Source organism: Thermobia domestica, chromosome 10 (genome assembly GCF_964235325.1).
Source record: "Thermobia domestica chromosome 10, izTheDome1.hap1.1, whole genome shotgun sequence".
NCBI lineage: Eukaryota > Metazoa > Arthropoda > Insecta > Zygentoma > Lepismatidae > Thermobia > Thermobia domestica.
In genome coordinates, this window is record NC_137463.1 from 8,588,947 (window position 1) to 8,606,797 (window position 17,851).

Genomic DNA, 17,851 nt, shown 5'->3' on the forward strand with positions numbered 1-17,851 from the left:
AACTTCGTACCGGAAGTGGTACAAACGAAAATTTTTGCGGTACATTCCGGCACAAACGTAGCACAAACGATTGGCATAGGTTTTGTTTTGAAATTCCTAGGTGGGGGGGCTGCCGTTTCCCCAGCCCCCCCACTTTAAAACCCTTATAACTTCGTACCGGAAGTGGTACAAACGAAAATTTTTGCGGTACATTCCGGCACAAACGTAGCACAAACGATTGCCATAGGTTTCGTTTCGAAATTCCAAGGTGGGGGGGCTGCCGTTTCCCCAGCCCCCCCACTTTAAAACTATTATAACTTCGTACCGGAAGTGGTACAAACGAAAATTTTTGCGGTACATTCCGGCACAAACGTAGCACAAACGATTGGCATAGGTTTTGTTTCGAAACTCGAAGGTGGGGGGGCTGGCGAAATGCACCTTCAGTTTTGTTTTATTATCCTTTCGTGTGCTGTTTTGTTTATGTAAAGTAGTGAATCTGTTTGATGCTTCATTTATAATTTCATCATGTTTGTATCGTATATGGAGTAATTAAATTTTGTCTCAAAATGGGTCCTTTTCAAACGGCGGGGAGCTTCCCTGGAGGGGGCAGTTACCCCTTCTGCCCCCCACAAGTTACGGCCCTGATTTGGACGTTTTATCGATTGTCAAAAATCGCTTATGGCTAACTATTACCTTTTTTATTCTATATTGATCAAAGCCCTCCCCGCTGATGTAGTGACTAGCTCGTGTGACTAGAGAGAAAGCACAACAAATAATTTCAGAATCATTCGCTTTCATCAATCAAGAACTTTCTCGTAGCTAAATGGATATCGTACTCACCTTTGGCGTGGGAGAACCGGGTTTGATTCCTGGTGAAGCAGATGTGGTTCAGATTCCACATTAAGTTGTAGGTTCACGTCTGAAATAACCTCGCTGTTAAAAGAGACTGTAAACTAAAAACCAAATGAATCAAAACTTTCATCAATCATCCGTCTTCTTGAGTCTAAAGAACATATTCGTGGAACGTTAAACTTAAAAAGAATTCTATGATGATCAAGGTATAAACCGGTTTATTTCTATCACTTTCGGTTCAAATATTACCTTCTTCAAGGAATTCGATTCCTAAGTTTGACCCTTAATATCGCGGCCAAAACTGATTCATCAGATTGTTTTTGTGATTCTTATGTCTTAGACATATGAACACACACGGTCCGAATAAGTATATAAAAGAATTTTGATAAACCGAATTTATCAAATATTGATACACATCAATGCTTATCAATGCTCATTGTTAAAGAGTTTCCACGCGTCTACAAATCTCAACCTTCCCCCATTAACAAAAGAATGTATATCAATTAATTATTGCCTTAAGGGTCTTCACTACAGCGAAATTACACTACCGCTAATTGTAGAGTTTTTTTCTGTAATATCTTCAAAACAAATAAAAAAAAAATATTCGATAAGCAGAAATGTAGTGAACTAGACAATACGATTTTGCATGTGATAGCTTTACCACAATTCACCTACCTGCTTTTGGTATGTTGCTATTTACAGAACCCTCAAAAATGTTAAATCTATCTACAGTTACAATAAACATATCACATGCAAAATGGTATTGTCTAGTTCACTACGTTTCTGCTTTTCGAATATTTTTATTTGTTTTGAAGATATTACAGAAAAACTCTAAAATTAGTGGTAGTTTAATTTCGCTGTAGTGAAGGCCCTTAAGACACAAATATTATTTGTGAGTTACAGCATAACAGTGAAGCAGATATTAAAGCTTGGTAATTTTTTTAAAACATTTTTTCTTGATGGTCCAAAATTATATAGGAACTCTTTATTTAATATTTGGTTTATTGTGATTACTTGTATAATGTTTTTACTTTTACAGGAAAACTAGCTGCACCTGCACGCCTCAATGGGAGAAGATAATATTAATTATTCCTCAATGCGTTAGTATGTGCCAAGAGACTCTGTATAAACACCTACTTCTTATATAACCCGTATGACTGTATAGTATTGTTGGTTGCATACTTTTAGGTGCGGCTAGGTCTGTTATGTGGGTTGCCTAACACTCTAGGCGTTTGAGCAGTGCAATTATCACAATGACAGTTTGTATCAGCAACTCGCAGCTTACCCGACTGCGAAATAAGCTTATCTTTCATTGATTTTTTTAATGAGTCTAATTTACTAAACCTCCTTTGCATATTTAATCCGTCCGTCTGTCTGAGAGACTAAAAAGCTCAAGAACTACTCATCACCACATTCAGTCAGAATGTAGAGGGTCCAAAGTTATGAAGTAAGTTAGTTTTTGAAGCGGAAGTGGTAGAAATCAACCACTTCCGATCTTTAGGATGATTCTATAGAACAAGAACAGTAATACATACAGATAAGCAGACTTCTATAATCGATTAAGCGTGTCAGGAATACATTTCATATCCATTCTTTACTCTCTACTAAAACCGGAAGTGGTAGAAATCCACCATAACTTCCGGTTTCAATAAAATTCTACATAGAGCTGAAACGATAAGAGATAGCTAGAAGCTCTTTTTGGAATTGATTTAAGATTCTAAGAATAGATGCAATCTTCTCTCTAAACCCTCTATTCAAACCGGAAGTCACTGAAGTCGGACACTTCCGGTTTAACGTTGATCGTAATAGAACAGAAACCGTAATAGTAATAGATAGCGAGAAGCGGTCTTCTGTAATCAATTACGTGTTCCAAGGGTATACTCCGTCTCCATTCTAATCTCTCTACTATCTCCATTCTAATATATGTATTGGATTGTATTTTATAAAATATAGACGATAATAGTCATAAAAGCAATAGACAGTACCATTGCTTGCTGTGTTTTCAGAGAAGTTACTTTGAATGGACAGTTTCTTCTCTTTATTTCTTCGGTTTACTGACCTCTTGAAACACAACAGTAAAATATATTCTGGAAAAGTTTGTACGAAAACAATATTACCTAGGTGTTTAACATGCAGAGATGAATTTGACATTACCAGCATAGGAGCAACGTTGCTTCACAGTTGCAAAGCTCCAACAAACTAGGGACCAATTTACAAAGCAATAAGTAATGTATGTCTAACGAGAAACAAATGCAGGTACATAAAACTGAAGCCATGTTAGACTGCTGGCCAACTTGAAAAGTAAAAAGTAATGTATGTCTTACGGGAAAATGGAGGTACACGTAACTGAAACTAAGTCAAACTGGTGCTCAATATCATGTCTTACGGAAAAAATGCAGGTACACAAAACTGAATCCATGTTAAACTGGTGGCCAAGTTACAGAGTAATAAGTGATGTCCCGCAGATATAATATATTTTAATGTAAGACAGGGTTATAAAAGTATCCTTTCCGGTACAGAAAAAAATAACTATCCTTCAAAATATTTCTCTGACCCTGCGCTTGCTACCCCAGAAAGTAAAGCTGACGTCGTCATTAGTCAAGCATGTCGTATGAAAAAAATGCACGTTCCATTAAAAAAAAAAAAAAAGGAATCAACTTACCCAAGGAAAGAGAACCCATACTTATGTTTAATATAGTTTAGAAGCATAATAAAATAGACATTTGTCCGTAATTCTTCCATTATATAAGTTTCTTAAGTAAATCAAAGTATAACTAGTTAACTATAGCTGTAATATATATACCAGTTAAATCAGGTTTGCCAAGGTGAAAATATTAACAATTTAGCTACTAGAAGACGAGAATGAGGGTATGCAATCGAATTGCAGATTTATGGTGAACGTAATTTTGTCCATAACGATCTCAGAATTTGTTCCTTTTCTCCTAAAATATTAATTCCAATAGAAATAAAATAAAATGAAATCTTTCTGTTTAACGTCCCACGATTTATGTCCTGTTAGGGAGACGGATGATTAAGACAAGTGAATGATGATGGAAGAGTTTGATGGACTGAACATGTGGGAGGAAACGGGAGAATGCCAAGTAAAAGCCCAAGGACACAATGTTGTCCACTACATACTTGTTTGACTGAGGAGTGAACCCCACGCAGAAGTGGTAAGCGCTCCAGCACTGAAATACCGTACTTCACCTCCTTAGTTCACTACAAATTCACGTACAGTAGTGATTTCAGATTCCCCCCCAGAGAACTTTCGACACAGGGGAGTAAAAAATAATACTGTGAGCACTTAGAGCATTATCGTACATATAATCCAGAAAGAAAATTTCAATGTTCCGGTGGAAATTTTCCCACACAAGCACCCCCTGAAATTATCACTGTTTACTTCCATTAATTGGTATCCAGCCTCATGTTGCGTAAACGGCGTACCAGTTGACAGAAACGTAAATTGTATAAATCGTTATAACCAAAACATGCTCAATTATATCCAATTTGCTATCCGAGATATTTACAACAAAATTTCAAGGAAAATACGTAAACTGATATTCTTAAATGACTTTTCCGAGAAATCCATAAATCAGGTGTTGAGCGACGGAGCAAAGACATTTATACCTTGTGTGTTGAATTAAGATCTTGTTATCTTTTTTCTAAATAAAAAACGAGAAAGTTGAAAATGCAAAAAAGAAATATTTAAAAAATGAATTTCCTGTATTTCATCATCGTCCATGGGTTCGTTCCTTCTTAAAGGGTATCTTCCCTGCTAGAGTCTAAATTTAAGTGTGAGAAGCGTTTCCCAAAATAATAACGCCACTGGTAGCAAAGATAGGGGGAAAAAACGAGAAAAAGAAATGCAGAAAGTAGCGGCGTGTGCGAGTAGCGTAAACGCCTGGTTGTCTACGAGGACAGTACAGGTTGCCATGTCGAAATGACACTGATGATTCAGGGTTGGCAGAAGTAATAAAGATATCAAGATTAATTGTTTCCATCATTAGTTTGCCTCTAAACTGTCATTGCTTTAGAATATAAGGGGGGAAGCATACTTCAAAGAATTTCGAGCAGCGTTTGATGTACATGTTCCGTGATTCGATTCTTGGCGGATATTTTTAGGTAATGATATTTTTAGGTAATGATAAATTAATGTGAACCATGGAATTTTCCTTGTACTTTCAATACATCATCTGCATAACAAACTGTATCCTCATCCTAAATCCACTCCCATGAAGCATGACGGACAGTGATGGAATTCTCATATATGATTCTGGGTGTCCATGGTTTGATAACAGGCTATGCGAGTTTGTGAAGCACAATATTTCTCCGGAGCTCCCCTGTTCCACCAGAGGTAAGCGCTATACCGGTAATCCACCATGCTCCCTAGATGGAAGAAGATTTAGATAAAATTTATTCTGTGGGTCCTCAAATTTATACCAGAAACCCATTTCGAACTATATATTCTTGATTTCGCTCTATACAGAACAAATTTTGAAAACGGAGATGGTAGATTTCTAACATTTCCGGTTTCAATAAAAGGATAGAAAAGTAAATAGAACCTATTATCAGGGAACCGAGTAATATCAACAAAACTACTTTGTTTTATTCATAGAAAATGTTATCAGAATGTTGAACAATATCAACAAAACAACTTTTTCCTCATAAAACCTGTTATCAGGATGTTGAATAATATCAACGAAACAACTTCTTTTTCGTAGAACCTGTTATCAGGATATTGAATAATATCAACAAAACAAGTTCCTTTTTTCATAGAAGCTGTTATCAAGATGTTGAATAATATCCACGAAAGAAATTTTTTTCATAGAACCTGTTATCAGGATGTTAAATAATATCAACAAAACAACTATTTTTCATAGAACCTATTATCAGGATGCTGAATAATATTAACAAAACAACTTCTCGCCATACTTTATCATTTTTGCTCTGATTCATGTCAATAGACGAACAGACATAATATGATTTCCCATACTTATGCTTAGCACATCTTAAAAGTCTAAACATGTAGGAAAATTACGGCTTCATTTTACAAATATTTTTATACCAACAGGAATCAAACCAAGATTACTTCTTGTTAAAGCTGAACTCTCTACCAGTAATTCCATATTTTTTAAAAAAGTTGCCAATTGTTACCTTTTGGTATTCGCCCTAATGTTATCCAATATTTGTTAACGAGCCTCATTTCAGTACTTGTTCTAATGTTATCCCATTTTTGTTGACGATTCCCACTTAGATATTTCTCCCAACGTTATCTCATTTTTGTTAACGATTCTTACTAAAGTATTTGTCCCACTGCTGTTATCTCATTTTTGTAAACAATTCTCGCTTAGTTATTTGTCCCAATGTTATCTCACTTTTGTTAACGATTGTCACTTAAATATTTATCTCAATGTTATTCCATCTTTTGATAACGATTCTCACTTAATTATTTCGTTTGCATTAATTATTTGAATCTGGAATCTCTTCACTGTTCTTCGTAACGGTCTGGGGTACTTTCTGAAATTAAACTTTTGTGTGAAATCTCTCCCTGTGTAATCCCGTCTTCACGCCGCTAGGACGAATCTCTTTTCTACATGAAGCGTTCGTACCACCATCTATCTCCTCAGCATCCCCATGATTGGTGCACACACGCTCTCGCTTCTCCGAAAAGTTTCAGATGCAGTCACGTAGCGCGTAGCAAGCCAAAAAAGAAATTGATCGCCAGCGAGAAATGATTTTCAAGAGATTTCTCCAGATAAATGAGTCCCTGTCCGCTGTCGCTTCTTTGCCGGGCTTCAAATCCTGGAGCTAATGGGTTTGATTCCAGTGGAGGCAAAGTGGATGAAGCCTGCCTTTTAAGAAAATAGGGATCGGATCCCCAACAGTGTAACTCAGTGGCGGAGATTTAGGTCTACAGTTGGATCCAGAAACGGAGAAGAGGGGCTGCATTTGTAGACTTAAACTAGAAAAGAGGCGACAACTCCAGAGTTTTACTAATCTTATGGTCGTAATAAATATAAAAGATTACAGGTTACGCGATAATTTTAAGCACAAATATTATATCTGATCAAGGCTTCAATATGCAAACATTTGTTCCTCCAGTAGGACGACTCTATAGACCTGCTAGAAGGATATAAATGTCTTCTTCGCAAGATAGAAGTATTCCTATTTTTTTGCGATTGTAATATTTTGTTGCTGTTATATTGTTATACTGTATTATTCTTAGCTTTTTAAGTGCACTTCTAGTTACAATATAATAATAGAAACAGTAACGAAACATTACATTGCATTTTTCTAATATAGCTTGTTGAACCTGCGCTCTCAGCATAGCGCACCATTCACATATGAGCACGAATCTCCTTGTAATTTCTTACAACATCTGTAACAGACACAAGTGAAGGACGTCTTGATAAAAATCACCAAGGGTTGCGATAAAGGGGAGATTTTGTCTATTATTTTTTCATTATATCGCACCGTTTGCAAGATTTGAACCTACTGCCGGTTAGAGTTTCTAATTCATGTATGATCGGTGTTTTCTTTCTTCTTGCATGCAATATAACATTATAATAATAAGCAAATACATTACACACACAATTAATTATAATGTCAGTGATATATGGTGTTCATTGGGCAAAACACTCCAAACAATAAAGATTCCTCTTAGACTGGAGAAGTGGTTATCCTTCGTTTTTCATTATCATTTGGCCATGAAACAAACGCCGGAGAGGTATACTACCCCGTATACAAAGAAGTGGTTTTTGGAATGTATAACTAGTAGGATATTATGCTTAAGTTTCGAAACTTTCAATACTTCCAGTGTACCCCTAAAAATGTAATAAAGAAATAACAGCCGTTTTTTTTTAAATATTCAATTAGAACTGGACAATCTACACAAAATTTGCAACGGTAAAACGGTATCTTTCCAGAGTTTGTGGTTTTCGAGATATCATTGTCAGAAAGAATTGGACACAAACATATGAACGTCCACAAACATCTAAACTTTTCTAGCATTTTGATATATAGATATATTACGAATGTCTTGTCAATTACCATAAATTACATATGAGTAACACAAATCTACACTATAGTTATTTATAAAGTAAATACTATATAATAAAGTACCCTTACTCACGTCTTCAAAGCTGATGACGAAGCAAACGATTACATTAAGCTGTACCAATCAAGGTTTTGTTAGAGCTTATGTATACACACTATATGAAAACTGAATAACATTCTGCCAGTACAAGAGATTACTCACATTTTACAGTTTTAGTGTTTACCACCTGTAGGACACTTGGATGTTCTATCATTAATAATTGGTATTATACTTACAGTAATATAATACACGTTATATGATATGTAATATCAATAAAATGATAACAATGTTATAATTGAAACGATGGGAAAATGTGTATATATATATATATATATATATATATATATATCATAATGTGTTTGAAGACAATGACATATTGCTAAGCTATACCCAAGTTATTACAGTAGAGTACCGTTTAACCGAAACTAACGGGTCCAATGGTGCTGCGGTTGAAATTTCAACATCAGCTTTCGGTTGAAGGCTAGGATAATGGTATATAAATTACAAGAGCACTCAGTGGTAGAGAACTCATGACTAGTACTAGAGATCCCTGCGTCGATCCCAGGACAAGGTAATTTGTTGCTGGACTACATCGTCTTTGTGAGCTTCCTTCTGGGTTCTGTCGTTTTCTCCTACCTTCTATATTTCCATCAAGTAGTTTATAACCATTTACTTTCACTAAGTGTCTTGTCCTATATTCTACAGCGCATAACTATGGAACTTATTTTAATAAAAATTTTAATTTACTTTCATTTATCACTCTCCTGCTCGTATCTCATAAGTTGCACATATTACAAGATAACTTGTAAGTACTTAACAAAATATGCCGTTTGAAGAAGGGAAATACAGTATTCCGTTTGGCAGGGTTTGAGAAATTAAAAATAAACTTCCTGCTGACCACAATATTTCTTGTTCCTTTAATTTGCGTTATTAAGTCATCATCATCAGAGGTATTCTGACATTATTGGCAGGTCACTTGCTGCAAATAAGAAGCTTCCATGCTCCACGGTCCTTCGCTAACCTCCTCGTCTTCACGTATGATTTTTCAGTTTTGATATCGTCCATTAATTGTGTTGTATCCTTCACCTCCTCCCTGTCTTTCCTGCCACCATACCCTTTAGCACTATATCCCTCATGATACAGTTCCTTCTTAGCCAGTGTTCCAACCAGTTTCTCTTCCTCTTCTTAACAATATGTAAAAGTGTTCTTTCCTTCCTCACCATTTCTAATACGCTCTCATTTTATTCATCAAGCTCATTATCTACAGTTTTCTCTACACCCACATGTAACCGGAAACAATCTATTCTATACAAGGGGCATGTCACCGAAAAGTTTGTTACTCTGTCTGGGGTTCCTCAAGGATCTCATCTGGGTCCTCTGCTATTTCTCCTACTTATTAATGAAATTCCACTTTTTATTGAAAACTCTCAGATTCTCCTATTCGCTGATGATCTCAAATTATATTCTAGAATTAATTCAACTGAAGGCTGCATACAACTACAACAAGACCTACGGCGAGTTCAAACATGGTGCGATGATAACAAATTAGTAATAAATGTATCCAAGTGTAAATCTCTGTCTTTTACGAGAAAAAGAAACCCCATCACCTTTGACTATACACTGAAAAAAACTAAATTGTCTAAACTAAGTATTGTCAAAGATTTAGGCGTTATTTTTGATCCTGAACTAAATTTCAATCAACACATAGATATGATAACAAACAGCGCATATAGAAACTTAGGTTTAATTTACAGAATAGGGCAAGATTTCTCCAGTGAGACAACGTTTACAACACTTTATTTTACATATGTTAGATCAAAATTAGAATATTGTTCTACTATATGGACCCCCAATAATAAAAAATACTCTCAAGAAATAGAAAACATCCAAACAAAATTCTTGAAAATGCTTACATACAAAAAAACTAATTATTATCCCAAATATTTTTTCCTACAATGATCTACTAAACAACTTTAATTTTCAAACTCTAGAAAAAAGAAGATGGATGTTGGACTTGTTATTCTTATACAAGTTATTAAATAATAAGATTGACTGTATGGAGTTGGTCTCGAAAATATCATTGCGGATTCCCACTTGCAAAACCAGAGTAGAAAATACAGGGATATTTTATTGTGCAAAAGCCAGGAGCAATATATTATATAAATCCCCTATGTGGAGGCTGTGTAAATTATACAATAATATTGTAAATAAGCTTGATAAAGTGGATGTATTTAGTCTTTCAGAAAACAGGTTCAGATCATATGTGAAACAAGAAATTTTCTGTAGAAATAATTAAGAAATGTATATATGTAACATTTGCTGTATGTACACAACACTGTAATTGGGTATTAAACCTGTTGTGTTGTATATTAAATAAATAAATAAATAAATTTAGAAAGCTTCCAGTCATTTTTCACCATCTTTACATAATGTCCATGTTTCTGCCCCCACACAAAGCATTTTATGAGTCTTTTTCTCAGCTCTATTTAAGGTCCTAATAAATATACTTTTTTTTAAAAATCCTAAAGACTTCTTTCGCAATTCCTATCCTTGCTTTTATTTCACGATCACATTTCATTGATTAAATATTGGTCAAAACAATGTAATTGTAAAGTTTATTTATTCTTTAATTCAATGGATGCATCTTTTGAATGTACAAATATTGGCTATAAAATAGACCTATCATTTTGAAGAAAAAATGAAATGTTTGCCTTCTTGAAATGACATGTTCGGTTATTTGTAACATTTTCTTCTTTTCTTTGAGTTTTTGTAGATGGCTGCGCCGGTAGTGAAATTTGTTATATATTGTGGTCAATGTTCCGTTAAGGGGATCCAGTGACTTTGCCACCACTTCTTTCTATTGATTTTCGTTTGATTACATAATATAACGTTATATTAGGTTCTATTAGGTTAGGTTAGGTCAGGTCAGGTCAGGTTAGGTTAGGTTAGGTTAGCTTAACTTAAGAGGATCCAGTGTAGTTTTGGACCCCCTTAACGGAACATGGACCGTTATTTCTATGTTGGGTTTGTACTTTGATTTTTTAAATAGTATATACATTTTCACTTTTAAAAAGAAGAGAGCAAGAGAGAGAGAGGGAGAGAGAGAGCAAACGTAAAGGGAAACCTTCAATAGTACATTCACTGATTTTTCTTTTAAGGTCATATTACTAAAAACGAACTTTGAGTCATTTCAAACATTAAAACTGTGTGCACTAAGGCAATCGTTTACAATCTATATCATAAAATGCTAGGTTTATATGTTCGTGTGTTGTCAAGAAAGTGAACTTTTATGTTTGTCGTCAATTCCTTTGACAATCATATCTCGGGAAATACAAACTCTAGAAAGATTGCCGTTTTCACTGATCGATTGCAAATTTTGTGTAGATTGTTCAGTTCCAATTGAATATTTTTTTTAAAAATATATCCGTTATTTCTTTATTACATTTTTAGGCGTTGGAAATATTGAAATTTTAAAAAAATATCATATCCTACGTGTTATACATTGTAACAACATTTATTTGTATACGGGGTAGTATATCTCTCAGGCGTTTATTTCATGGCCAAACGATAATGAAAAACGAAGGATAACCATTTCTCCAGGCTAAGATGAATCTTTATTGTTTGGAGTATTTTGCCTAATAAACACCATATATCACTGTCATTATAATTAATTGTGTGTGCAATGTATTTGCTTATTACATACTGCATACAAGAAGAAAGAAAACACTGATCATACATGAATTAGAAACTTCAACCGGAAGTAGGCTCAATCTTGCAAAAGGTGCGAGATATTGAAAAAACAGGTGAAGAAATCTCCTCTTTATGGTACCCCTTGCTGATTTTTATCAAGATATCCTTCACTTGTGTCTGTAAAGGCACATGAACAAATGTGAGGAATGACAAGGAGATTCATGGTGCTGTTATAGAGAGCGCAGGTTCACCTAGTTGTAAGTATATTTTACTTTAGAAAGCTAGTCAACAATATCTGTGAGTTTATGGCTTTCTGAAATCAAAAGTTTCTAATAGACATAATATTTGCTAACGTTAAAATCGTAATTTTGATTGCCGAAAGTGCCCGCGCTATCTAGGAGATAACGGTTAATGATACCAAAGCAAATCACAAGTTGCACGCGAGTTGTTGACAAAACTGTTGCTTACCATATGTTTTTTTTTTTTATCTTTTTAGATAACATCGTACCCAGTGAATCTGAATAGTTTTTATTCTAGTCTAGTGAAAGAAATATAAAATTCAAGGACACCAAAACTGCATTCCATTTGGGTAATAAAAGTTTTCTTTGCTCACGCGACTAACAAACTCACTCCGTTTCATCTGAGCTTAGTTTAATTTTCCCGCCCTCTGTACGAAACGGTGACAAATAGAAGTTTGTTATTTTATTCTTCGTAGTAAACGGTTCCCAAACTAGGAATGCCTCTATGACAGTGGCGGATATAGCCCGGGACCGGAAGAACTAAACCTCAAGGGGGCCGGGGGTCCCGGGTCACCCAAAGCTCATGTGGGCCCCTTACTGTATTTGTGAATTTACAATATTTGGCATAATTTGAATGCAATTTGTTTTAAAATTCTCATATATGCCTTCTGCATCTGAATGGACCCCCCCAAATTTACAGAAAAATCGGCGCTCTTGCTAGTCCCCCCCCCCGTTTTCTGAGTGATAAAAATAATTTAACCTATTATTTATATATGTTTTGAAAGTTCACAGTGAACTCATGATATACCTGTCTGGGTTCAGGCTGGTCCCAGTATGTTTTATCTTCGAGATGCGCCACTGCGTAATATCCACCATTTTGATTAATTCAAAACAGCCTAGTCTAATATGTAATTTACTTATATTTAAAAATATGACAACAGCGTACTCAAAGCAGTAAATTATTATAAAACCATCTGTACAAATAACACAATTGAACAGAAATAATATATAACGTGGAATATATGAATTTTAAGTGGCATTAGCAAGAAAGAATAACACAGTAACCTGGGAGGTATTATCTCAGGGAGAAAGTTTCTGTTATGGAACGGGTAATTGCCTATGGAATATGCAGATTTTATTTTTATCTTTTAACCGATTACAAAAATGACTACTGTTTTGTGTAAAAGTAAGAAGTTAGATGCTTTTTACAATGTTTTTTTTTTACAATTATTCTAATTTCTAAGTACTACTTCAGAAATATAATATTATTTTTAAAATCTGATTTTGATTAATAATAAACAGGACTTTAAAAATCAAGTATATTTTCTGGGAAAATGACAATATGGAGCTTAAGATCCTTAGATTTTGGTACGTTTAAAAGCAAAATATAGTTCCATATTCATGAAACCATTGCATAGTAAGAACGGGATATTCTGCAGGATTATTATCCTTTAATGATAAAAAATGTCTAAAGATAACGATTTTCGTTTTATCTTGATGGCAACCGATAAATTCATTGAGCTGATCAAAATTATACTTATGAGTGGTTTTTGAGAAATAGAGAAAATTGAATGAGATCTAGCCTAAAATTATCATTAACTGTTATCATGGTTAATGACTTATAGGTTAAAATTATCATTAACTGTTATCATGATTAATGACTTATAGCCTAAAATTATCATTAACTGTTGTCATGGTTAATGACTTATATCCTAAAATTATCATTAATTGTTATCATGGTTAATGACTTATAGCCTAAAATTATCATTAACTGTTATCATGGTTAATGACTTATAGATTAAAATTATCATTAACTGTTATCATGATTAAAGAGATATAGCCTATTATCATTAACTGATATCATGGTTAACGAGATATAGCCTATTATCATTAACTGATATCATGGTTAACGAGATATAGCCTAAAATTATCAATAACTGTTATCATCGTTAATGAGATACGGTATAGCCTAAAATTATCGTCAGATAAACATAAATTTTTTGCTCAAAATAAAATACTGTCCCTAGTTAATACATACATGAGTATACGTATCATATGAATTTGATGAGAATAACATGCTTGTCAATAAATTCTCATGTGAAGTTTTTGAGGAAAATAAAAAAAAACTTTTGGAACGCTAAAGGGTATATCATTTGATGATAATTATAACTGGCAGTTTTCCTTTCGTCATAAGACATTATTATTTATTTATGTAATAAATATGTAGTAAAAAATGAAATCTTTAAGTTTTACGTCCCACGGTTATGCCGGTTATACTAAAGAAGACGGTGATGATGAGAGATGAGTGAAATGGTGGAATGAAGAAAGTGGGAGGAAACGAGAGAACCACAAGAAAACCCACTAGCACGGTGTTTGTCCACCACGAAGACCATTTGTCGCGAGCTGGGATCGAACCGGGACCCCAAGCATCGGAGGTGAACGCTCTACCACTGAGCCACCGCGCAACCATAAATATGTAGTAAAATACAGTATTAACTTTAATAGGTACATTTTGTGTATTGTCAGCTTTCTTTTTCTGACGATCGTAAGTACGCCTTGACGCACTTAGAACATGTAAATTTACATTTACGTAATATCTATCACTTTTGAACTTATCAAGATGTCATTTGGAATGCATAAACATCTAACACAGAATACAGGAAAGCGTTTAGGTGTCTTCTCGTGTTTATTCATGTATAATAAAAGCACAGTTCCCTTGCAACCCTTACAAGTCGACAAGCTGTCGCAATCTTATTACCTTGCAACACGAGTCATTAATAAAATGCGTTTGTGTGCGTGGCATGCGCGTCGAGGCAGACTCAATGTAGCATTGGGTGTAAATTTGAATTTCTGTGTATTTCAGTCCACACATAGTTTAGTTGCCCAACTTCTGGATACATATATATTTAAAAATAGCTCTGCCGCACTACTAGTACTATCTGAGCCCTTTCTTTTTTTTATTGACGAAAAGTCCTTCCGAAATCCATGGTCGCAATTTTTGACCTCACAGCCTGTTCATGACAGTTGACTGACGATCTAGCGTTACAGCAGTACAGATTCTTATTATGGCTTTTTCGTTTGTTTTTTTTTAAATTTTTTTCTGTTACTGTTGAAGCGTCTATTTTTCTATTTTTTCCCCTTTGTTTCTTCTCTGTTTAATGTTTTCTTGGTGCCTTTCTTCCTAAAGGCCCCCCTCTACAATTTCCCCTCTGCTGTTTTCCCCTCCACCTCCCCCCGTATTGCTATTTGCCGGCGACTTTGAATGTAGCAGAGAGCTCGGGTGAGGTCGGGTGCTCTCGTCATGAATCGGCTGGTCTGCGGCGTGCCCGCGTGGTAGTGATAGGTTTGTCGCGTCGATGTGTGTCGCTATCGGACACGTGAGCCAGGGCTCAGGGCGTAGAGTGCTGAGTGTGTGCGAAAAAAACATTATAGTACTATTACAAATATATAAATTTACTTTTTATTCACTTTTTTTATTAGTAGCGTGTGAATGTTGAAACAAAGAAAAAATATATAGAAGAAAATTAGGTGCTTCACCCCCCGCCCCCAGCTGACAAGAAAAAAAATTAAACAGTGAATACTATTTAAAAATGGTTTTGTGATTATTTTTTGTAGTGCTTATTAATAATTACAAGAAAATATCTAATGAGTCATGAAGAAAATGTTAATTTTAGTGTGACCGCACTCAAGTGACATGGTGCTGTGTTGTGTTCAATTTCTAATTTGGACGTGGTGATATTAATTGGCAATAATTAATTTATCTTAGTAAATTATTAATAAATAATTATAATCATAATGATTGAACGATAATTATATAGTTATTGATAATGGATAGTGATTTATGTTGTATAATAGCGTGTGACAGGTGGCAAATTTAGAAGAAATCAAGATACTTCCCCTTTCTGCATGATCCTTCTCTGTCTTTGAATATTTGTATACAGTTGATATAAATTCACATATTCACAATGGCTGCAGTACTATATGGTTTCGGAGATGACAGCAGCGGACGGCATTCGAGATATTCGGATCGACATGGCACCGATCATACGTAAGTTTTAGTGTAAACATTTAACAATAGATCAAATGTACTTTTTGCGCTAAGTGGCATTTTCCCTTATTGACATGTGTAGCAACAATGATTTTTTTCCCTATAACACACTTAATGAGTGACAAACCTTTCTAGTGTGAAATTAGTGTAAGAATGTGTCCTTGCGCGAGAGTGGAAGTGATTGTTGAGAATCTTCGCTTATCACTGGTCATAGTCTCCGCCTTATCACCCCCTTCCCCTTGTCTCCGCGCCACTCTTTGTCCCTTACGGCAACAATCAGCAACGACGTTGGTTCTAGTCTTAACTAACCCGCGAGATACAAAAGTGGTCTTCCATAGTCTTAAGAGGCCTCGTCACGGCGAAATTAAAATACCGCTAATTTTACAATAATTATGTGATATCTTGAAATAGATAAAAGATAATCGAAAACTGGAACAAGACCTACCTAGACAACATTATTTTACGTGAGATACCGTTATCAAGACTCACTTATCTGCTTTCGATTCCAGCCATTTAGAAAATCGGCACTTATTTTCGCGTTTCTAAATGGCTGCAAACGGAAAGCTACTAGGTGACTCGTGATAACAATACCTCATGCAAAATAATATTGTCTAGCGAGCTCTTGTTCCACGTTTGGATTATCTTTTATCTATTTGAAGATATTACATAATTACTGTAAAATTAGTAGTATTTTAATTTCGCAGTGATTAGGCCTTTTATCGTTGATGCTGGTATCTGAAGTGACATTACATCACAAGAATTACGTTACAAATTAAACAAAAATATACATTAAATCTTCTTGTGTAGTTTAAACTTATGATAATTTCCATGAAAATGGAGTTTTCTTATCTTTTCCTAATAAATTCTTCACATGTCTTTATGATCCCATGATAGTTTAGGAAGTTTATAATATAAACTTTCAATAGCTCTGAACTATCTTACTTCATTTGCTGTACGCTCAACACCAATGAAAAACAGAGTGGCGCTAGTATCGCTGCTTCAAATCATCATCTCTGTTCGTACTATTGGTTGTTTGTTTGTCAATGAATGCTTCCTTAGCAAAAAAGAAACATAATTTAATATCTTGAACCGGCAGAAGATTATTCACAAAAAAGACATATAATTTTTAGTTTTTAGCTTACATTTTTAAGAGCACAACGTTTTATATTAATAGGTTGGTTCAGAGTTTAACGTCTCTATTAGCGTTGAAAGGTATTACAAAACGTGGATCTTCAGGCTTAAACGTGATATTTGAACTACACGAACTGCAAGCGGGAATCGAATTCAGGGGCTGTTGCCGCGCCAAAGTTGCGTATGCTAATCACATATTTACACTGAAGTTCGCTTTACCTTGGTATTGCAAAACCAAAAGAAAATATTTTTTAAAGAATTAGAATACATTAATACCTTTAATTATCCTAATAATTATTTGTTTTTTTAAAAAAGGATTGTAAATGGTTGATTTCATTTTGGTTTGTTTTGATTATGTTTGCCAATTATATTACTATTCTAGAACACTTTAGTACAAAAAATGTGCCACACATGGATGTTCGTACTGATAATTTCCACATTTCAAATATTGCAATACAAATGCGTCTTTCTATAACATCAAAGTCGTAAAGGACGTCGCCTCGGACGGATGCATAGATGATTATGCAGGACCAACCTTTTTTTTAGCGAGGAGCGCTCTGATTCGATTACCGGTGAAAGCTGGTGTGCAGTTGGCCCATGTATTGTGTAGCCTTGGTGCTGAAAATGGCAGTTAACCTGAAATGTCATTGAGTAAATCGAAACTTAATGTATGAGTATTTAATTTTATAATCATTTCCCCACAAACATCTTTGATACCATAAAATAAATGCTTCATGTTGTCAGACTTGTCTTTATATTGTGAAGTACATGAGTTCGACTCGTGGTAGGAGTAGATCCTATGAATGGCCAGGGTTT

General features: G+C 34.8%; 1 protein-coding gene across 3 annotated transcripts in view; it reads left to right on the forward strand.

Annotated features, from left to right (window-relative positions):
• Positions 1-17,851, forward strand: part of Sh (Potassium voltage-gated channel protein Shaker) — a 907,958-nt gene that overhangs the window by 152,503 nt on the left and 737,604 nt on the right. Inside the window, exon 1 of one of the 3 annotated variants that reach the window (XM_081727651.1) lies at positions 15,260-15,904. The exons of the other annotated variants lie outside the window; for them this stretch is intronic. Coding sequence (XP_081583777.1) covers positions 15,822-15,904 — 83 coding nt within the window. The 5' untranslated portion in view covers positions 15,260-15,821. Of the gene's footprint in view, positions 1-15,259; positions 15,905-17,851 lie in introns of those variants that run through there. 3 annotated transcript variants of the gene reach the window in all.